Genomic DNA, 24,277 nt, shown 5'->3' with positions numbered 1-24,277 from the left:
CTGTATATACTTCAAGGAGTCCTGGTCCGTACTGCTTGTTGTTGGACGTGGGACACGCAACTAATGCTCTTCTGTAATCTGTGTCCCAGAGTTAAATACTCTCGGTTATCACTATCTGGATGATGTCGCAGGCAAATGCAGCCCCGTCACGGGCGATTTAGAAGATATGATTGATAACACGACATAGTTTTTTTCATTCATAATACAGAAGGACCTCAGGCCTATGGTATAATCACTGCATCATATAGTGCAATATCGAAGCAACATTTACGTACCTGCACATGTACAGAGATATTTCTATACATTTAACAATCGTATGGAAGAGACCCGAAGATTCACAGCTTTCAGATTGCCGAACTTATGTACATGTGGCGAATATAGAAATTATTATATGCTGAAATTATTGTGAAACGGATAAACTGGTTGGAAGTGAAATTCATTTACTTGTCAGCTTGTTTTAGGGTATCATGTTGAGTTATTAATAGGCTGTATTGTGTCCTTACTTTGTCCTGGGTGTGGTCACTGACGTTGTCGACACATGTGACGTTGGAGTAGACCCGGGTCTTCAGCGAGACGAGAGAACGCTTTAACCACTAGGCTACCCGACGTCCCCCTCGGTACAGAGACGAAGGAGAAGGAAGCGTTTGCCTCAGCCTGGGCTAGGCTCATGGCGATTCTTGTAAATATCTACCTGTATATAAAGTAAAAAGTGGATTCATCACGAGTGTTTTTTAATATGGGAAAAATCAACCGAGTCTTAGTTAATCGGTATTTGCAGAGCCTTTAACCGATTATCCTTTTCTCATTTTTGCTTCCCTTTCAAGGAATAAATGCATTAACATTAACATCAGCAACTTGTCGAAATCTTACCTATTGATCGTGTGTAGTGATACATGTTTTCCAAAGCCGTGTGAAGTTACTGTGAACCTAAACAAACAACCTCTTAACTCCTTTATGGCATATTCCTTCGCTGAGAAAAAACGTTCCTATGATTATTTTAAACAAAATGCTTGAACAGACTTTTGCAGAATAATTGAAACTTTAATAACGATAAAAACAACGATTCTGTGTGATCTGATGATATCTCTCTCTCACTTGAAGAATGTCCCGCGGAGGAGAGGTAGAGTAGAGTAGAGAGTAGATACATTAGTCGGTGTCACTATTGGCCACAGGGAAGTTTTGATAATCTGCCTTCATCACAGTCAAATTCAAATTCGGTACCATCAACCTGTAACCTGTAATATCCATTTGTCAACACAGATATCACTGTAGCACTTCCCCTTTGATCTTTTGAAACATTGTCTCCAACATCAAAGGTATCCATGTTGTTTGTCCCACTTCCGGTTATCTAATTTGCATATCTAATTTGCATACTTATGTCATTGGGGTATGACATACACGTTTTCATTTCATATGCTTATGTCATGGATAAATGCTTTAGTTAAATTATAAATACGTGTATGTAACGCAAGTTAACGACGGTGTTGCCACTTCCAACCGAGAACCGGGGGCACGGGTGGCCCAGTCGTCTAAAGCGCCGCGATTCGCTGTGCATAGTTGCAGTGGTAAACGTCTGAGACCTGCATCACTTCGGGCTTTCCTCCCACATTAAGCTGACACGCCGTGATATAACTTGAATACTGTTAAAAGCGGCGTTAAACCCAACTCACTCACTCACTCCAACCGAGAACCGTGAGTGAGTGAGTGAGTGAGTGAGTGAGTATTGTTTGACGCTGCTTTTAGCATTATTCCAGCAATATCATCTCGGGGGACACCAGAACTGGCCTTCACACAGTGTCCCCATGTGGGGAATCGAACCCGGATCTTCGGCCTCAAAGCGAACGCTTTAACCACTAGGCTATTCAACTGCTCCTCTGGCATATAGGAATATGCGACTACTCATGCGCCACAGCGCGTTGTTAATAGCTAATTTTATACAATGTATATATTTGTATGCCTTGACCTCTCATTGAATCTGGCCAGTTGTTTAATGTTGTTATCTGCAACTGTTTGAAGCTGCAGGTCCATCTGCCTAAGTTCCTCTAACGTAATTACCACCTTGTTGTAGAAGCAGTCCGCGGGATCAGTCTCCCAGAAACCTCGACCCGTGAAGATCCGGGAAAGAATAGGTCTTCAGCAACCCATGTTTGCTGTAAAAGGCGACGCTACGTGTCGTAAGAGGCGACTAACGGGATCGGGTTGTCAGGCTCGCTGATTTGTTTGATGCATGTCATCATAACCCAATTGCGTGGATCGATGCTCATGATGTCAGTCCCTGGATTGCTCAATGTCGCTGGGCTCACGTGGCTCTCGATATCAGCTGATAGTTTACGAACGCCTGGATCGCTTAGTCATTTCATCTTGACGCAACATCACCTACTTAGTGATAACCGAGTGTTCTTTACACCCACAGACAGTGACCATGTGCACAGTGGCGACACTGATTACATACACCTGTACTTAAAGCCAAACAATCAGAACTATAAAACGCTATCTTTTACCGAGGGGTAGACATACTTGCTAAACTAGGGATGGCACAGTACCATGCTCACTCACTCACTCACTCACTCCATATATAGGAATTACTAGATTTCCAAACTGGCAATATCTTTGTCGAATTTATTTTCGAGAATAGAACATTTAGGAAAGTAGTAGGTATCCCCATGGGAACTATCTGTAACCCTCTCGTAGCTACTATGTGTCTCGTTGCATACGAATCGGACTGTCACTGAATATGGCTTCTCAGTTTACCTGTTTACCTGTTTACACTTTCCGTGAACACCTGGTGTCATCACTGAGTTTCGGTGATCCATTTTAATTATGGTGTGCCCTTTACCCCCAATGGAATCTGTGAAGGCAGCTCTTCAAAACGAATTATTATCTTAGGGGTTTAAGCTTTGAATACCACTGTTCCGAAGCAGCTCAGTCTGCATGTTTGTTGGGAAAATATATGTGACTATGCCTTTTCTAATGAATAAACTTTCAGTTATAGCACATATACATTACACCCCTTGAGATATAATATCAACAGTGGTAATATTCAAAATTAAAGGAAATCATGCTGGATCAAGTGAGAGAAGCTGTGGCTGAGATTCTAGACATGGTGGAAAGTCAGGTTGTCTCTGAATTGCGGCATCTGAAGCTCTGCTACAGTCAAATGAAGAGGCAATTGCATCATGTCACAAGGTCATTCAAAGACGCCCAGGACGAGACGAGCGTATTTCACCCATCTGTCCCGGCAGACGTCCTGAATCGAGAGAACTCAAGTGACGTGTGTGTCAGAGATAAACATAGACTGGAAATAGAACTATATATTAAGTGTGATCTCAATGCCGATAAAGTTGGCTACACTTGTGAAAGGCATCAGCTTCGCAGTTTTAGATAACAATTATTTGTTATTTTGATGGCGATAAAAATTATCCTTGTCATTTGTCCAAGTCCTCAATCACCGATAGACAAGAGCGACGCCATATTTGGTTTTTAACACTGTTTTGTTTTGTTTTTAACTTGTACCTTCTAGACCTTTCATATCGGCATCTTTACCAGTATATGACTCCTACGGATACAATTTTATCATTTGGATTTATTCTGCCTTGAAACCTACCCATTATATGATAAAGTCTAATACATATTGTAATGAAATACCAATTTCTTCACTATTACAAGACAAAGGTAGCTGCACCATGTCTCAAGATCACTCTAGGGAAGACATGGGCATATTTCTCTAATTCTCTCCTTCAGAAAACGAAATAAGGACTCGAGATATCGGTGATATCTGTGTTAGAAATACACATAGACTGGAAATATAAATACAGCAGAGTATATGCTTACGCTGCTGAACTCAAGGATAACATCGACCGGTTTGTAATACTGAATGAGACATATCAGTCCCAAATATCACAACAGCAAACTTATCTTGTTGTACCTGCATTTACCCCAGTAACACTTCATCTGACCTCTACTCCAACGTCACATGTGTCGACAACGTCAGTGACCACACCCAGGACAAAGTAAGGACACAATACAGCCTATTAATAACTCAACATGATACCCTAAAACAAGCTGACAAGTAAATGAATTTCACTTCCAACCAGTTTATCCGTTTCACAATAATTTCAGCATATAATAATTTCTATATTCGCCATATGTACATAAGTTCGGCAATCTGAAAGCTGTGAATCTTCGGGTCTCTTCCATACGATTGTTAAATGTATAGAAATATCTCTGTACATGTGCAGGTACGTAAATGTTGCTTCGATATTGCACTATCGAAGGTCTTCCCTAGAGTGATCTTGAGACATGGTGCAGCTACCTTTGTCTTGTAATAGTGAAGAAATTGGTATTTCATTACAATATGTATTAGACTTTATCATATAATGGGTAGGTTTCAAGGCAGAATAAATCCAAATGATAAAATTGTATCCGTAGGAGTCATATACTGGTAAAGATGCCGATATGAAAGGTCTAGAAGGTACAAGTTAAAAACAAAACAAAACAGTGTTAAAAACCAAATATGGCGTCGCTCTTGTCTATCGGTGATTGAGGACTTGGACAAATGACAAGGATAATTTTTATCGCCATCAAAATAACAAATAATTGTTATCTAAAACTGCGAAGCTGATGCCTTTCACAAGTGTAGCCAACTTTATCGGCATTGAGATCACACTTAATATATAGTTCTATTTCCAGTCTATGTTTATCTCTGACACACACGTCACTTGAGTTCTCTCGATTCAGGACGTCTGCCGGGACAGATGGGTGAAATACGCTCGTCTCGTCCTGGGCGTCTTTGAATGACCTTGTGACATGATGCAATTGCCTCTTCATTTGACTGTAGCAGAGCTTCAGATGCCGCAATTCAGAGACAACCTGACTTTCCACCATGTCTAGAATCTCAGCCACAGCTTCTCTCACTTGATCCAGCATGATTTCCTTTAATTTTGAATATTACCACTGTTGATATTATATCTCAAGGGGTGTAATGTATATGTGCTATAACTGAAAGTTTATTCATTAGAAAAGGCATAGTCACATATATTTTCCCAACAAACATGCAGACTGAGCTGCTTCGGAACAGTGGTATTCAAAGCTTAAACCCCTAAGATAATAATTCGTTTTGAAGAGCTGCCTTCACAGATTCCATTGGGGGTAAAGGGCACACCATAATTAAAATGGATCACCGAAACTCAGTGATGACACCAGGTGTTCACGGAAAGTGTAAACAGGTAAACAGGTAAACTGAGAAGCCATATTCAGTGACAGTCCGATTCGTATGCAACGAGACACATAGTAGCTACGAGAGGGTTACAGATAGTTCCCATGGGGATACCTACTACTTTCCTAAATGTTCTATTCTCGAAAATAAATTCGACAAAGATATTGCCAGTTTGGAAATCTAGTAATTCCTATATATGGAGTGAGTGAGTGAGTGAGCATGGTACTGTGCCATCCCTAGTTTAGCATGTATGTCTATCCATCGGTAAAACATAGCGTTTTATAGTTCTGATTGTTTGGCTTTAAGTACATGTATGTAATCAGTGTCGCCACTGTGCACATGGTCACTGTCTGTGGGTGTAAAGAACACTCGGTTATCACTAAGTAGGTGATGTTGCGTCAAGATGAAATGACTAAGCGATCCAGGCGTTCGTAAACTATCAGCTGATATCGAGAGCCACGTGAGCCCAGCGACATTGAGCAATCCAGGGACTGACATCATGAGCATCGATCCACGCAATTGGGTTATGATGACATGCGTCAAACAAATCAGCGAGCCTGACAACCCGATCCCGTTAGTCGCCTCTTACGACACGTATAGTCGCCTTTTACAGCAAAAATGGGTTGCTGAAGAGCTATTCTTTCCCGGATCTTCACGGGTCGAGGTTTCTGGGAGACTGATCCCGCGGACTGCTTCTACAACAAGGTGGTAATTACGTTAGAGGAACTTAGGCAGATGGACCTGCAGCTTCAAACAGTTGCAGATAACAACATTAAACAACTGGCCAGATTCAATGAGAGGTCAAGGCATACAAATATATACATTGTATAAAATTAGCTATTAACAACGCGCTGTGGCGCATGAGTAGTCGCATATTCCTATATGCCAGAGGAGCAGTTGAATAGCCTAGTGGTTAAAGCGTTCGCTTTGAGGCCGAAGATCCGGGTTCGATTCCCCACATGGGGACACTGTGTGAAGGCCAGTTCTGGTGTCCCCCGAGATGATATTGCTGGAATATTGCTAAAAGCAGCGTCAAACAATACTCACTCACTCACTCACTCACTCACTCACGGTTCTCGGTTGGAGTGAGTGAGTGAGTTGGGTTTAACGCCGCTTTTAACAGTATTCAAGTTATATCACGGCGTGTCAGCTTAATGTGGGAGGAAAGCCCGAAGTGATGCAGGTCTCAGACGTTTACCACTGCAACTATGCACAGCGAATCGCGGCGCTTTAGACGACTGGGCCACCCGTGCCCCCGGTTCTCGGTTGGAAGTGGCAACACCGTCGTTAACTTGCGTTACATACACGTATTTATAATTTAACTAAAGCATTTATCCATGACATAAGCATATGAAATAAAAACGTGTATGTCATACCCCAATGACATAAGTATGCAAATTAGATATGCAAATTAGATAACCGGAAGTGGGACAAACAACATGGATACCTTTGATGTTGGAGACAATGTTTCAAAAGATCAAAGGGGAAGTGCTACAGTGATATCTGTGTTGACAAATGGATATTACAGGTTACAGGTTGATGGTACCGAATTTGAATTTGACTGTGATGAAGGCAGATTATCAAAACTTCCCTGTGGCCAATAGTGACACCGACTAATGTATCTACTCTCTACTCTACTCTACCTCTCCTCCGCGGGACATTCTTCAAGTGAGAGAGAGATATCATCAGATCACACAGAATCGTTGTTTTTATCGTTATTAAAGTTTCAATTATTCTGCAAAAGTCTGTTCAAGCATTTTGTTTAAAATAATCATAGGAACGTTTTTTCTCAGCGAAGGAATATGCCATAAAGGAGTTAAGAGGTTGTTTGTTTAGGTTCACAGTAACTTCACACGGCTTTGGAAAACATGTATCACTACACACGATCAATAGGTAAGATTTCGACAAGTTGCTGATGTTAATGTTAATGCATTTATTCCTTGAAAGGGAAGCAAAAATGAGAAAAGGATAATCGGTTAAAGGCTCTGCAAATACCGATTAACTAAGACTCGGTTGATTTTTCCCATATTAAAAAACACTCGTGATGAATCCACTTTTTACTTTATATACAGGTAGGTATTTACAAGAATCGCCATGAGCCTAGCCCAGGCTGAGGCAAACGCTTCCTTCTCCTTCGTCTCTGTACCGAGGGGGACGTCGGGTAGCCTAGTGGTTAAAGCGTTCTCTCGTCTCGCTGAAGACCCGGGTTCGATTCCCGACATGGGCACAATGTGTGAAGCCCATTTCTGGTGTACCCCGCCGTGATATTGCTGCAATATTGCTAAAAGCGGCGTAAAACCATACTCACTCACTCTGACCCAAGGTTGATTTAGCCAAGGTCCTCTGACACAAGTCATGAATGTTAACAGTAATTAATGAGGAGTAACATTGTTGCACTGTTCGCTTAAGGTGTCTGAATGTACTACATAATGGGGACTGACAAAAGGTATAAGCATATTTCATTTAATGGCAATTAAATTGTGTCATGTCATGGCTACATGGTAGTTTAGAGTTTAGTGTTCACTCAGACAAAGATTGTCCAGAATCGGTCGCTATGACCCTATTATATACATATGTAGTATTCACGTTACCTTGTCCTATCTTATTTTCATAAAGTACTACAGCGCATATGAAATACAACCATGTTGTGTCCAAGACGTGTGTTGATATACATTCCGCAGTAGTAGTCGCTTTGTATATCATGACAAGAAACAATTACAGATTGTCACTCGCAATAATGTTCAGATGTCAACCAAGAACTCATAAAGAAGCAGTACTACACAATAAACAATCATTTCTTCAAGCGGCTACAGTGTTTGGAAAGTGAGGGTACACAGCATGTTTTTAATAAGAGGAGTGCATTAAAGATGCACAAAATTCAAGCACATTTTTCGGAAATAATTTGCGTTATTAGCACAAAACAAGCCAATAATTGTTACTTTTGTAGAAAACATGTAATTACATGTATTTTTGTAGTAAGCAACACTAGTATTATTAGTATTGGATTACTTTAGATTGGTATGCTTAGTAAATAGTTGGGTGTATACTCCCCTCTTGATCCGCGTATGGTCATTTTCTTACAATTTCTGTCTACCCTGTTCAAATCAGAAGCAGTTTTAACTTTCTTTATAGTTTATTTGCGTGATTGGTACTCACAAACTTCAACGCAAAGATTTAAGGGTCAAAACACAGATAATTTCTATTTCCGACAGCACCGTAGGATCTTTATCATATTCTATTTGATTATGTGAACCGACCTGTATAGGCAATAGAGGCCTTTCGTCGATGCCTGCATGACAGGGATGGAAGACATAGGTTCTGTCGGACCCTTCAGCTGTTTCCGTCGGTCATTCAGAGTAATCTCCCTTGGTTGTTGTCTCGTCTATGTGATTATTATATTTTCACCATGAACATCAGTGGAATGGCAATAGATCCACCGCAATAAACATTAAACAGGGCGAAGTAGTGTTAAATCGCTATCTAGTCTTATGATGCACCTCAATAAACATCAGTCCTCGACCCTGGGACTTATGAAGCACCATGTTACTTTTTTTCCCTATTTAATAATATCAATACTTCATACATTGATGTCGCAATGTTTTAGATGTCTATAAAACCCATGTATATTACATATCAATATGTGAATGAGTTTAGCGCCGCCTTAAACAGTATTCCAGTTATGTCACGGCATGTCAGCTTAATGTGGGAGGAAAGCCCGAAGTGATGCAGGTCTCAGACGTTTACCACTTCGATGAAACCCACGAGCACAGGTATGGTGCAGACAAACAGCGAATCGCGGCGCCTTAGACGACTGGGCCACCCGTGCCCCCCACATAAAGTGTATCAATATGTGATATCAAAGAATGAATTATCATAAAAAGTCAAGTTTTAGACATCACAAATTCGATATGTGTTTATTGGTATCTATGAAGTGAATTCATTGTATTAATAAATATGTCATGATATAAAAAAATGAGTTATGATATAACTTCAATAATTCATTTTGTGAAATATTGAATTCATGAAATAGGAAAATAATGATTAACAAGTCTCTTTTGAGAGACTCTTGACAAATGATAACTATTAATAGTGTCCTTCTGTGTCGCCATGTGGTCTAGTGGTTGAGCGTGTGCCCGGGTTCGATCCCCGGCCGTGTCATATCAAAAGACGTTTAAAGATGGTACTTTTTGTTACCCTGTCTGGCGCTCGGAATTAAGGAGATAAAACAAGGGCTCAAACATCTAGAGCCTGGGTTACTTTCAGATTCTATATAAAATTAAATACTGACCGAAGTGATAGGACACCAGATTCTACCCAAATAACGCTGGATGTCCATTTCATTCACTCACTCTCCTCTGTCTACAGCGTTTCAAGAACAAGTACTCCAATTATCCCCAAAACAGGCAGAACCCCAATGTTGAGTTACTTTATTTCCATTATATTTGTATATAAGGTTGACCATCAATGCTATATTGTCATCAGTAATATGAAAACAATTGATACAAAATCGAAACCTTTTCGAATAGTTCTGCTCTGATATCGTACTGGTTCTCTTCTAGTTAACACTCTTTAATACGTAAGGGTAAGACATGTGGTTTAAACATATTTCTTATATTTCAACTGAAAATTGGGATTGGCAAACAAAACAGCGCTTATTTAAATACCTATCCGTATAAGAAATCAGGTAACGAAGATGGTAAAAGTGTTTACAAAAAATATTCATGCTTATTGACTGCATACGATGTACTGCAATGTTATATGTCGCATTAACAACGCCAACAGCACCAGAGTTAACCTAATAATCACCCTAGCTACTGTAAAAGATGGTGCCTCTATGCAGTATCATATTCCAGGTGATAAGGTTCAGTGTGGTCACCTCTTTACTCACATTATTGGACATCTTCATCAGTTTCTTCTCATTGTTATAATACAACACACCAGCCGGTTCATCTTGAGTTACAGCATACATGTGTTTTCCTGTGGCTAATGTTGCCAGACCTTGACCATCATATGTTACTGTGAACATATTCCCGTCATTACACACATATACCCTCTTTCTCCTTGTGTCGAGAGTAATTCCATTTGCCCAACATCCATACTTAGTTGAGTCAATAACAGAGTCAAAATCTCTCCCCTCTGTCGTCATGCGGCTGACTGTATATCGTGGGAATTCTGTTGTCATAAACACAATTTCCTCTCGTTCATCGACTGCCATGCCATGTGTACATACACCTCCCCCTATTCCGTGACTTGTATCCAGGGTAGATGAAAATATTCTTCGAGGTTTTGAAAACCTATTTAGAAGTTTCCTTGTCCTTGTTACATGGGTAACAGATGCAATCTGCGTCATGTTGAGATGTCGAAAGAAACTAATAGAGTTGCTGCGAATGTTAAATTTGAAGGAACTGACGCTTGGCGCTTGACCAGAGTGGAGCTATCAGAATCCTACCTTTTTTCTCCTTTGGTCTGAATGTCGCAAATGACGTTGTCGACACAGGTGACCTAGGATTAGAGGTTGGATGTTATTTGGCTGGGGCAGAATCAAGAGCTAATTTCAGTTTAGATATTGGGGACTGACACGTCTGATGTGACTCCACGAATCGCTCATTGTCAGCCTTGAGATAAGCACCGATGTAGTTCTGTTACTAGTTTATTTATATCTCTATCAAAGACACCTCCTGAGTTCTCGCGATGCCAGACTTTTGTCCCTTTCGGGATACAGTCGGGAAATTGACCCATCTCATCCTGAATATCTTTGAGTGATCTTGAGACATGATGCAACTGCCTCTGCATCTGGCTGTAGCCCTGTTTCAGATGCTACAATTCAGAGACAACCTGACTTTTCACCATGTCTCGGAGAGACTCTTCTTGTAGAATCTTGGCCATGGCTTCTCTTACTTGATCTCGCATGATTGTCTTTAACTCAGCTCCCAGTGATGAATTTGCGATATCTATAATATTTAGTACCTTTTGTTCTAGACGGAGCATATCAACCTTGTTATCAAGAAGTTCCTCCCCGAATTGGCCTAATCTGTGTATGACAGACATAATACTGTCATCGCTAGTACACAAACAGACTAGAAACCGGGAAAGGCATCTTAACTGAATAAAGATGCCCCTGGCTTTAATGGTGATGAGGCGAAAAGCAATGTTTACTCACTCACACATGTATTCTCAGGGAGACTATACAAAGAGGGAGTGGGCACTAAGAGAAGTTCATATACAATATATAGTAGAACCGCTAATTAGTGTGTGCCTCACCTGTGGGTGGTCACGCTCCAAGGCGCTCATGGCCGATTCAGTGTGGGACAGTGATAAATGGAAAAATCTCCGTTCGCTGGTTCTCGCGTGATTCGGAATTATCCAACACAATCGAGATACCACCGGGAACCAGCGAAAACAGAGGAAGTTTGATCCGGTAGAGTTACGTCGCTTTGCCGTTGTTTAATAAATGGGGGTTCACTCTTTCAAGTGAAAAAAACTGTGTGAAGTCTATTTAAACGCAGAGGAAAATATGCTATGATGTCCCGTGATTGGCAAACCAATCAAAGTCTAAAAATCCGCAAAATGTCTAGGGGCGATCCTAAAACAACCCTCACTTGAAGCAAACATATAGAATATGTGGAAAACAGATGTCATAAAGACCTGAACGTATTGCGGGCAATTTCATGCTCATCTTGTGGTACATCGAGGGACACTCTACAAATCATTTACCAGATCAAAAATTGACTATGGCTGTGAGACCTTCCACTGAGCACTTCAAGCCTTCAGCAGCAGAAACTCAAACTCGAGACCAAACAAATAGAGAATCAATAATATTCTATACCAATATATACAAAACTATCGGACCAAGGGCAAAAGGTGGAACCGTGTTGGATCCCGTCTTACATAGATATTCACGGAAATGAAAAAGCAGACACACCCTGGGGAAGCTGGCTCTCGACAAGCGGAGATACCGTCTATTCCCTTCAGTTATCTCGAGATAAAAATCAAAATCAAAGCCCCCATACCCAAAAGACGGCAAGCCCAGTGAGACGCAAGTAAGATCGGCAGATGGCTATACAAAATTCAACCCAAGATCCACCAGAAGCCATCCATATTCAAATTAAAAGGAAAGTTAAAGAAGACATCTCACGCCTTAGAGTCGGTCACAAAAAACACTATGACAAGGTATGTCCATCATGCAATCACCTGAATTGTTACTGGAATGTCAAGAATAGGCCCCAGCCTGGGCTAGGTTAAAACAAGAATTGCAGTTAGATCCGCTATCTATCATATATCTTCTGAAGCCAAGAGATGCAAGAACGAAGGCCAAACTAACACTTTTTCCGAGAGATGGACAGTACCCGAACGCATATAAACACAGCAGCCAAAGATAACATATGAAATCATATCAATATCCGAAAATAGAAATCTTATGAAGACAATAAAAAGACAAAAATATCCAAACTCACAATAAATGTGTACCCTACTCACGCACATGAGCCCCAAAGAGTGGTAAAGCAGAAGGCGTCCTCTTTAACACTTAAAACCACATAGTATCGGTTGGCGATCTCAAAGACAATCTGTAACGGATTCAAGCTGGTGAAACTTTAGTGAAGTTTACAAGTGATGATGAATTTTTATTTTCATATCATTATAGTTTGTCAAATTGTAAAGAAAACAGACTGTGATATAAATCATATCATTTATATATTTAATGTGGGGAAAAGTGCATTTGGGGGAAATGTCCTGCACCCGGGTTAAAATATAGTTTGTTTTCATAGGGAAGTGTAACAAATAGTGCCATATATATGAACGGTCACACAACTGTGAGGTGGCCGAAGTTGATGACAAATCACTTTTAGGGGATATATATATATATATATATATATATATATATATATATATATATATATATATATATAAACATAAATATGTAAGGGCACATCACATTCACGTGCAGTCATATAATATTATCTTCATTGACAGCATCGTACCGACATCATAAAAATAGAAAAAACTCATGCTTTTAACAAATACATTGAAGGATGTGTTATAATTCACAATAACTATATATACATTGTATCCCTTTACATGTGTAATAATATGATAAATGCAATTAATGATTACATTAATACACTAGAAATTACAAGCATACCCTGTAGTTGAAACTGGGGCGCGAACTGCGTTCACCAACACAAACTGAGAGGACTATGATGCCTGCATCTAAATACAAATACAAAGACAAATATACTTACTTAGTTAAAATGGGTAATTTTAGAATACATGACAAACCAATCAGAATGCGCGTATGATTTCAAGTTCTTCGTCACAAAATCCCCCAGAAATAATTACTGTCACATAAGGCTTAATATAGGAAAGAAGCCTGAGGTGGTGCAGATCTAATGGGGCCTTAATTACAAAGGATGGCGACCTTTGTGCCTCCCGTGTGCGACCATAACATTTGCCAGGTTGTCGTTGGAGGCTCAAAGGAGGCAGAATGGTTGCCTAGGTCGTTCCAATGTAGTACACAGGAGGTTCAAGCATCGCCATGAACGCCATGGTCGCCGTCAATTTTTGAACATGTTCAAAACAGTCGCACAATGGAGGTTGGTTGAAGGTGTCTCAAAGGAGGCAGCAGGGAGGCACAAGCATTGCCGCTGATGCAGAATGAAGGCACAGTGATCGCCCAATGGTCGCCAGGTAACAGATGCGTTCTGCTGAAATATTTTCCCGTCAATCATGGGCGACGCTTCTGCCTCCCTTGTGCTTCCTTTGGGCGACCAACATCGTGCATTGAACGATGACCTTGGCGACCGCGACCACGGCAACCCTTGAGACACCATGGCAATGCTTCTGCCTCTTTACTGCTTCCTTTGAGCTACCTGTAGTGCCTCCTCAGCCTGCCTATAAATAGAGGGCGTGTACCTGAAGTGTTTCATTTTGGTTGCAGACTCGAGCACTTACTGGTGAACATCTGCTGGGCAGGTACATAGAAACATGATTTTCTGGGTTTAGGCGACATTGAACGTCCTAGCCAGTTTTTGATCGCTCAAAGGTGGCACAAAGGTCGCAGCCTTGTGTAGAGGGGCCTTAAGACGTGCGCCTTATGAGACATCGGCTCAACTGCAATGTAAAGTTCATATCGTAATGCACGGCAGGGCTGACAATGTCTTGGTTAAGGATCGCAGTCGCTAACTGTTAATGGTATGGAAATCTTCATCAATCAGTTCAACTAGACTGTTATAGCCACAATCCCATAAAAGCTGAAGAAACTGTTTGAACCAGTTTTCTTTACGTCGAGGCAGTACAACTGATATAAGCCATTTAGCAGCGGAGATTCGGCCGTTGTTGTCAGCCAGTCTGTGCAGCAGTTGTCCATCTTCGTCGTCTTAAAATAAAAGTAAAAAAAATATTGTCTTGTTTTAATGCAGCAGTAAACCCTATCTCAGCTTCATGAAGGCGGTCTATACATAATCAAAATAAACAAACAAGTGGTTGATATCACGAGCAACGTCCCACGCCGTCAGGGTACCATAAGCATGCCACACACCCAGTCTCGCTAGCGCATGACTACCAATTACTATTTAAGTTCACTCTGCCGACAAGATTGATTGGTTGGTTGTTTTACGCCGCACTCAGCAATATTCCAGCTATATGACGGCGGTCTGTAAATAATAGAGTCTGGACCAGACAATCCAGTGATTGACATCATGATCATCGATCCACGCAATTGGGATCGATGACATGCTTCAAATCAAGTCAGCGAGCCTGACCACCCGATCCCGTTAGTCGCCTCTTACGACAAGCAGAGTCGACTTTTACAGCAAGCATGGGTTGCAGAAGATCTATTCTACCCCGGATCTTCACGGGTCCTGCCGACAAGAACCAGGAGATAAACCTACTGTGTTTTGAAATTTGATGTAGTCCCACAGTAGAGTAGATACCTCAAATTTTAATAAATAGGTATTTCAAAACACAGTAGGTTTATCTCCATTCTACCATGACGGCAACAACGCTTTGAAAACGGCGCTCTCTTGCAACGCGTTACAACACAGGCATACAAGTCCGCAATCTTAGAATATTCCGAAAAGTGGTCACAGGTAGTTATATATGTAACAATTATTACAAAAGTTCAAGATTAAAAACACCATAGTTGTGAGTAGTCCATAATAAGTGTTCAAAACACATAGGTTTTCAAAATAAGTTGACAAATAACACTCCAAACTTAGTCCAAATAGAGATGTTTTACTTTCTACCAAACTGTTGTTCACTGTTGTACACTGTGGACAGACTGTCATTTCTCGGAATTTTGAGAGAGAGAGACGTCATTTCTTGGAAATCGAACAAGCCATCATTTCTTTTGAAGAGGTGATGGGTTATAGAAAAAGGTTTTAAAATGCTAACCGAATAAATTGCTACAACAAACTTGCATGTTATGACCGGTCAATTTCAACATTCCACGGATCCAAAGACAGACAGTGACAGAACTTATATTAGACATTTGTGGCCCAGAAAGAGTGGATTGTATGATTTTCTTAATTTTGCGTGTTCTGAAATGAATTTCATCAGGTTTGATAAGCTGTCACTTCAGTTGGGGCATTTTGTTTCGTGGACCTTCGAAGGGGAGTGTTTGCTGATGGACTTTCAAATCCCCTCCTGCCAAATTCTAACGGTGGTGGTTGACGGAGACAGTAACGAATATCGACCACAAAAAGGTTTGTAAACAACATGTTGTCATGAATAAAAAAAATTCAAACAATTTTTATAATGTTATATTTTACTTTCAGTGTCGGTTGTTTCAATGAGGATGTAGCTTAAATTGTTCCGATTCTGGTCATCATAGAACATTGCGCATGCTCTAACACTTTCATAAACATTTCATTTGTATGCAAAAGATATGCCTTCTTTAAATCTTTTAATGTCATCATTGAAGCAGTTAGGGTTGCGGCCTAGAACGCCACAAACATCCGATATCGAACTACCATATTTCCTCTATTTGACGCTACGCCGTTTATCAATTTCGCGAGAGCCCTTGACTCGGCGTGTATTAGAGACCTGGCTGGTATAAGAGATCCAGCGTGTATTAGAGGAAATAAACATTCGTTTAAACAGTTTATATGGGGTTGATCGATCGGCAGCCACTTTTTATGAATCGATATGTAGGCTTTCTATATATTCATGTGCACGTTTTTTAGTGAAAAGGCTTAATCTATTTGAAAGGGGTTTCCGTAGCAAAAAGGAAACCTCTTTTTAACCAATCAGAATCAAGCATTCATAAATGGCATGAAAGAATATAGATTCTATTTGTCAACTTCTTTTGAGAAACTATGTGTTTTGAACACTTATTATGAACTACTCACGACTATGGTGTTTTTAATTTTGAACTTTAGTAATAATTGTTACATATATAACTACCTGTGACCACTTTTCGGAATGTTCTAAGATTGTGTGCCTGTGCACCTGTGTTATAACGCGTTGCAAGAGAGCGCCGTTTTCAAAGCGTCGTTGCCGTCATGGTAGAATGGAGATAAACCTACTGTGTTTTGAAATTTGATGTAGTCCCACTGCAGAACAGATACCTCTTTATCATAATTTTGAACCGAGCGCTTTAGCGCGAGGTTCCGAATTATAATAAAGAGGTATCTGTTCTACAGTGGGACTACATCAAATTTCAAAACACAGTAAGTTTATCTCCTAAATTAATTGAGGACATCTATATTCTGACCCTGATACCCCACAAAGTATTAAAATAACAATACTAATGCATTAAACATACTGATTGAGTGAAACAATACGGCGCGAAACTGTACTGTACTGGTAACATCAATACAATTCAGTTGAAATAAGTTCGAGGTGCATATCAATGTTTGCCAAAATTCAGTGATTTAAGTGTGACAATTTCTTGGATAAACAATCCCAGACTGCTACATCTTTGACACAAACACATGTTGCTCGCATGTACCATCAACCTACACCGTTTGCAATATCATAAACACACAATATCTCAACGTTTCCACAGGTTCCCCCTGTTTTCACTAATGTTATCATTTTATCCACATCACATGGGCTAGGTTTAACGTCGCGTCCAAGATTATTGCACTTAAATAGTGACGTGCATGCACGCGCATACGTTGTGTCTACGAAATATCGCAAAGGAATGTACCGCTTACCCGAATCACGAACTATAAATGTAGTATTACATATGATTAAAGAACTCCATTCTCAATACTTGGCATACCTCACACATTTGCAATGCGAATTGCGGCGCCTTACACTATTGGGCAACTGCTGACCGCTACAAAATAGGTATTACACTTCAATCGACCTAATGTATTTCAACACCCACCCATCCAGTCGTCCTCCACAAGCCTCGGATACAGGACACTGACGTCGATCGTCTCACTGATGTCTCTACAGAAGAACCGAATCAGTCTGCACTGTTCCTTGTGTGTGTTGGGATCAAGGGTGTCGTCCCCACGCAGTAGTTTAGACACATAGACATAACCTTGGGTGAAAGGCATATAATATACAAGCAGAGCATTCACATGAACATTGAAACTTCACACTGACCAACACGAAGAAGTGATTTATCTGTATGAGCTTATGAAGCTAAGCATGCTGTAGTATTACCTATTCGTTATAGTGAAGATGGCTTAATTTATATTAAACATGCAGTCTTATTTGTGATCAGCTGCGTCGTGTGTTCCAGTCCTGAAGTGTCCCCGATTATGATCCTTCTGCACCGTGCCCGTCTTTGTCCTACATAGTTAGTACGCCGTGATATAAATGACAGTTAAAAGTGGCATTAAATCCGTCTCACTCACTTACTCTACAGATACCCACTGAGGGGCTGACAATTTGATATATTCTGGGGAGGGCCTGGGATTTTATCGAAAAAGAAAAACGTCCCCCACATTTGTTGAAAAAATAATTATGCTTCATATTGCAGAAACAAAAATTGTCTGCCACAAAAATTGCGATGATAAGAAATACATATTTTGGCTCATAGTTTTAAATTAATAAATATCTGGTTTTGCAGCTGTAGCTGAATAAATATCTGGTCTAAATACAAAATCCCAGCCCCCCCCCCCCCCCCCCCCCCCCCCCCCCCGAATATCAAATGGTCGGTGCATCTATTTGAGCCTGAGTCGTTGGAACTTAAGCATATGATGAAGGATATTTATGAAAGGTTTAAGATAATACGCGGATGGTAATTATGTATTCACAATTACAATAATCAAGTTTATGATTTCGTGTTATATTTGTTGGGGTCAGTCAATTTACAAGTCCAAGTGTCATCCACAAATGCGATTCTTTTATTTAACATTTTCTAATCAGTTTTACCCTGTCAACCATTTCTGTTGAAATAGAACGACTAGATGGCTAGAACACATCATGTACCACAAGCTCATTGGTAGTAAAAAGTATCATCTGTTGGAACCTACCATCGAGCTCCAGTATCTGTGCAAACAGGTTATAGTCTCTTGGTTCCCCGTTTGTATTCAAATAGTCAAGGAATGCCTTTGTTGCTTGGGACTGTTGGTGAAAGTTTTCCAAAGCCATGATGTTATTAACTGTTTCTTGGTGCTCTGAAGGTAAAATGAGTGAGTGAGTGAGTAATGTCTGACAACGCAGTCAGCAATGTTCCTGCTACATACACATAGATACTCGAGACAGAGCAGGCAGACCAGCGATTGACAGCATCAGTTATCCATGCCGTTCAGATCCAAGCAAACGATCAGGTCACTCATCGTAACCCACTAAATTCTTATTCCCGTCTTTTCGTTTAATTATCAGTAATTAACCATTCTGTTCCGGAATTGCCACATGGTTGGTGCCAATCAAGCCACCAAACCAGGATGTGTGTGCAGAGATCATTATACAATTATTGCCACATTTAGAACAATGATTCTCTGTTACCGTTAAAATGAGTTTGTTACCTAAAATAAGCCTTCATACTCCATCTATGACATTGTACATGTTTTTCTTGATCCTAATTTTGTTAGCGTACTATGTGTTTCATAATACTGTCCATGAATACTGAAACCCCTCACCATATGACCGGTGAAGTAAGTATTTTATTATCCCATTGTGTTACCTTATGAACCATATGAACCAAAAAGTCTGAAAGAACACATTGCAATAATGATTTTTTTTGTTGCAGACAATATCTTTAATGTCAATATATGAAAGATAATTATTTTTTTCAAGGGAAATATGAAATCTCGAGTTAACAACCCAAATGAATAATATCAAAGTATCATTTACCGTAAATTGTCTTTTGAAAAACAAATCATTGTCTCTTCAATAGCCTCACACTGCAGTGATTTGACTGCAGGAACACAGGGCAGCTGGTGGTGATTTCGTGGCTGTGAGGGTTCAACGCCGCTTTGACAGTAGCTTGATGTGGGAGGAAAGTCCGAAGTGATGCAATATTCCAGCTATATGACGACGGTCAGTAAATAATCGAGTCTGGACCAGACAATCCAGTGATTGACATCATGAGCATCGATCCACGCAATTGGGATACGATGACATGCATCAACCAAGTCAGCAAGCCTGACCACCCGACAAGCCTGTGTTGCTAAAGACCAAAACTAACCCGGAGCTTCACGGGTCACTACTTTGATGAAACCCATGAATAGATAAGGTGCTGACAAATCTAGAACCATATATAACCAGAGGGAACAGACTTTCCAACCACTAGGTGCATTTTCGGCACAATGTAGGTCTGCGTCGAGATTACTTGTGAACATTAAATAGACACTTAATGGAAAACCTCGGGCTTCTGCGAATGATAATGCCCTGAAAAATAGCGTTACCCTTATAATAACGTATTATCTAAATCTGAATACAAAATATGCATACTGTTAAATCCGTCGCATTAACAAATCATTCAGTAGGTTCTTTAAGATATTTATTCAGGAATGGTAATATATATGAACGTGACATTCACCATGCCTGATCAGCGTGCAGTGTGAACGGCGCACGTGAAGAAAAGGGAGTTACCTCCCCTAGACCACTACACGTGCCCACAGAAAAGACGCCACATAAATTTTAACTTAACGTCCCACATACCTTCGGGCACGCACATGCGTCCAATGATTGACCCACAACGCACGTGTTTTATTATGAGGGCTCTGTAATCATGTTGAACTCTGTCCTCAATAGATTTAGCGTTGGCACTAGGACATTGCAACCCTCCGCTGGCAGTCGCCATGTTCCGCCACTTGTGTGACAAAGTCTGAAATTAATACCTGGTAGAACTATATGTTGTTTGTACCGTTAAAAATACCGCTTTGAAAAATATACGTACTCAATTATAGTTCAAATAGTTAACATACAAATTCATAGCAGGGCCACACACAGATGTGTGTACCGTACGCGGTATCTATTTCAAATATTATCACCAGTCCAACTTGATGTTTTTTCACAGTACCTTTGGTTGCAGAAGAACAACACACCTGATCTGGTGTAGTCTTTTTAACCCCGTCGAACTGAGGAATATGATCACGAATTCACAGAATATCGCTCGGGTGACGTCAAGCTAATCTTAGTCTCGGGGAAAACCTAGTTTCTGCATTTGGATGCGTTTGAGCGATACCGTACCAAATAACATGTTCCCGAAACAAGGGAGCTAACTGACTGTAAAAAGTCCAGTTTCCAGGTGGAAGTTGGACTTTTACCGTCAGTTAACTCCCTTGCCTCGGGAGATGAAACCTAATGGTTAGCATAAACCAACGCACGAAATTATCCAGCGAAATGTAGCTGTAGAAAATACAGATACAAGACAGAAGGATACAATGCCAACTAGAATGAGATCCATGAGTACACTGTGGTCTGTTCGATTTCCCACACGGGTACAATATGTTATGGCCGGTGCCCCCCGCCGTGGTATTTCTAGGCTATTGTTCACTCATTTCAGCGTAGTTAATAGTTGGTGTACATCATTTAACTCATCAGCATTTAGTGCATCTGAAGAGTGTGAAACGGTCTCGAAAATATGTTAATGTTCTAAACATCCTATAACCTATGACAAGGATTCTGAAGATGTCCTATGTCGTGTGTAACTGCATTTAGGTATAGCATTCATATTTAGTTAATTTATAAATAGTTAAAAAAAATAGTTTCGTGGTTTTTTTCGGAATCTTTATGCATAAATATAATACCTACTCGTGTCACGCGATTCCTATATTTTTTCCAAGGGAAAATTGCTTTAAATTTCGCATAAAACTGTTTTGTGGTATGCCAAGATATAGCACAACATATAACGACGACATGCACAAATATTGCACAATCCGTATGGCTTGTATCACAAGCTGAGGTGAGGTGAGATGGGGTTTAACGTCGCGTCCAAGATTATTGCACTTACATAGCGACGTGCATGCACGTGTATGTGTGTGTGTGGCTGCTTGTACTAGTCCGGACTGATGCCGATTTATAGTGCTAGCACACTGAGATACCATGCCGCAGTTTAACATGAATACCCCACTCAGACACAGTATACTGACTCCGAGCTGACCAGTCCTTGTTTTAGCCCCTTAATACCATCTTTTAACGTCTTTTGGTATGACGCGGCCAGGGATAGAACCCTGGACCTTCCGCTCTCCGGGCGGACGCTCTACCTCTAGACCACGGAGGCGGTTTTGTATCACAAGGAATACTATATGTAGTGTATATGACAATTACATACGTACTTGGAAAGTATTCTACTACGCCTACCTGTACATTAAGTAATCATGTTTCATTCTGTTGAAAAAAAGGAAACTGCTTGCCACAAAAATTACATTTCTGTAAGGTGTTATTCTCTTTAAAAAAAACAGGCCCATGCCTTGAAGTTAAAAAGGATCTGGTTTTGTAGCTGTAGCTAAAAATATACCTGAGCTCGATACAAAGTCCCAGGCCATCCCGACATTATCAAATGGTCGGTCCCGACATGCCGGTGTTCTAGTAACATATCATCTACAGTATCTAGCGTCTAAGTTGAACTGTGTCTCATTGCATGATACTTGGCAACGCTCAACTCGCTGTACACTGATGTCAACAATAGGTGTGAACAGTGTTTGAAATAAGCGCCTGCCCGTAAGCCCGTTGGTCCTTATATTATGGCCTGCTGTAAATTTACATGTCGATTTATTTATCACAATAAGCTGTAATTTATTAAATAAGGGCCTGAAGAGTTTAGTGTGCAGCTTCTAATGTTTGTGGGTCCTAATCGCAGTCCTGGATTTTTTTTATTGATTTGAAACACAAGGTGTTAAGCACGTCAGCATTCATCTAGTATCACTTCGTAGTGTGACGGGGGCACGGGTGGCCCAGTCGTCTAAGGCGCCGCGATTCGCTGTGCAGAGTTGCGTCCCTTGGGCACGCCAGAAACCTATGATTGTGGGTTCGAATCCCGGTTCGCCCCAATTATGTTTCTAGGTTTGTCAGCACCATACCCGTGCTCGTGGGTTTCACCGAAGTGGTAAACGTCTGAGACCTGCATCACTTCGGGCTTTCCTCCCACATTAAGCTGACACGCCGTGATATAACTGGAATACTGTTAAAAGCGGCGTTAAACCCAACTCACTCACTCACTCACTCATGAAGTATGAACCCACAATACTGGACATCTGACCCGTGAAGGTCCGGGGTAGAATAGGTCTTCAGAAAACATTGTTGCCGTAAGAGGGGTCACTAATTATCGTAAGAGGCGACTAACGGGATCGGGTGGTAAGGCTCGCTGACTTGGTTAATGCATGTCATCTTATCCCAATTGTGTAGATCGATGCTCATGATGTCAATCACTGGATCGTCGGGTCGTGATTCGATTATTTATAGACCGCCGTCATACAGCTGGAATATCGATGAGTGCCGCGTTAAAAATAAACAATTAATACTGGATATCCAGTGAATAACATATTTTCTTTGGTGCAATGTCTTCTAAATCCAAGCACGCCGATTACCATAGTGGGACCGACACACCGCTCCTTCCCAGATGTATGTAAGGCAACTTGGCCCTCTCTCCTAAATCTGCCCTTGTCTGTATAAAGTCTATACCTTTACAATACAGTCATACTGTATCCTTAGGTTTCACAAAAATTAGGCCATGAGACAGTTAACTTTGGTAAATAGTACACATTGTGGAGCAATATCTTGTGAAGGGGGAATCGGTTTTTGGAGTGGTGAATAAATTATGAAACAAAATTGTGTAATCACTAAAACTACTTAATTTGTTATAGCTAATAAAATATAGATACATAAAAACAAACGAAGATACATGCAGCAAATACCAAACTTTCCACCCAATATCGTGACACCTAAACCCATTTCAGTATAACCGGGCTAATTTCCGTAAGTAACGAGTTTTTTTCCGTTTTTCAACACTAACAGTTGGGTTTTTCACAGAAAACGTTTCAGAAACATGAGCGTGTTGCATACACGCAGCCATCTTGAACATCTTGAAAGCGAAAGTGAAAATCAATATCTGTCATGTGTTATATCAATGATAGTCAAACACAATTTGAAAATACGTTGCACTCGTGAAATATTGTCTTAATAGAAATATTGTCATTACATAATGCATAATGTTACTTGGAATATTGTTCACCTATCTTCCGGTACTCCCATACGCCCAATGATAGAACCGCAACGCAGGATTTTTCAGTTACTTTCAAGTCTGTGCATGTATACATGTTGTACCATACACTCGACGGATTGCAACCACATACCTTCCGCCACTGTTGCCATAGTTACGGATGAGGATCCGGACAATCATGTGGTAATCTCTGAACAGGGAACCCTGATATAACACTGATGGGGTTAAACTTTATAAAAAAATCTTCTGTGCAGTGATGGGCTATGAACAAAACATTGAGAAATTAATGACCGCCACGGTCCCGACAATATCAAACCGCTACCGAACAATGTACCTTCATCGTAACCCTATTTATTGACCATGGTGTATTTTAAGATTCTTGGAAATCTACTAGGCGTTTAGGCGATACTGAGTTTGTTCGAGTAACTGCTATCTTCAGCATTCTTCAAATGATGCTAAATTTCACAGTAGTTCATTGTAGATATCACTCTTGCCTG

At 40.5% G+C, this 24,277-nt stretch overlaps 1 protein-coding gene across 2 annotated transcripts; it reads right to left on the bottom strand.

Moving 5' to 3' along the window:
* Positions 1-14,021: 14,021 nt before the first annotated feature.
* LOC124138715 lies at positions 14,022-20,764 on the bottom strand. Of its 2 annotated transcripts, none has more exons than XM_046505534.2 (5): positions 20,640-20,764; positions 20,279-20,444; positions 18,646-18,789; positions 17,547-17,705; positions 14,022-14,588 (listed from the first exon to the last, which is right to left on the bottom strand). In XM_046505534.2, the coding sequence occupies exons 2-5, from the start codon at positions 20,418-20,420 to the stop codon at positions 14,392-14,394; spliced, it is 642 nt and encodes a 213-aa protein (XP_046361490.1). In that variant the 5' UTR covers positions 20,421-20,444; positions 20,640-20,764; the 3' UTR covers positions 14,022-14,391. The 2 variants fall into 2 exon arrangements, with proteins under 2 accessions (XP_046361490.1, XP_046361489.1); XM_046505533.2 differs by having other exon boundaries at positions 20,279-20,457; positions 20,640-20,736.
* Between the last annotated feature and the right edge of the window lie 3,513 nt (positions 20,765-24,277).

The sequence above is a fragment of the Haliotis rufescens genome, unplaced genomic scaffold (assembly GCF_023055435.1).
Source record: "Haliotis rufescens isolate VD_foot unplaced genomic scaffold, xgHalRufe1.0.p SCAF_15, whole genome shotgun sequence".
NCBI lineage: Eukaryota > Metazoa > Mollusca > Gastropoda > Lepetellida > Haliotidae > Haliotis > Haliotis rufescens.
The sequence above is the reverse complement of the archived record's forward strand: the minus strand, read 5'-3'. Positions and strand labels throughout refer to the sequence as shown.

Bases quoted from the DNA above. Each gene is read 5' to 3' on its own strand.
- LOC124138715 (XM_046505534.2), bottom strand. From the start codon at position 20,420: ATGGCGACTGCCAGCGGAGGGTTGCAATGTCCTAGTGCCAACGCTAAA. The intron at 18,790-20,278 runs GTATGTGGGACG...TTTTACCTTCAG, and splicing joins ACGCATGTGCGTGCCCGAAG to AGCACCAAGAAACAGTTAAT. The intron at 14,589-17,546 runs GTGGGTGTTGAA...TTTTATTTTAAG, and splicing joins TGTGGAGGACGACTGGATGG to ACGACGAAGATGGACAACTG.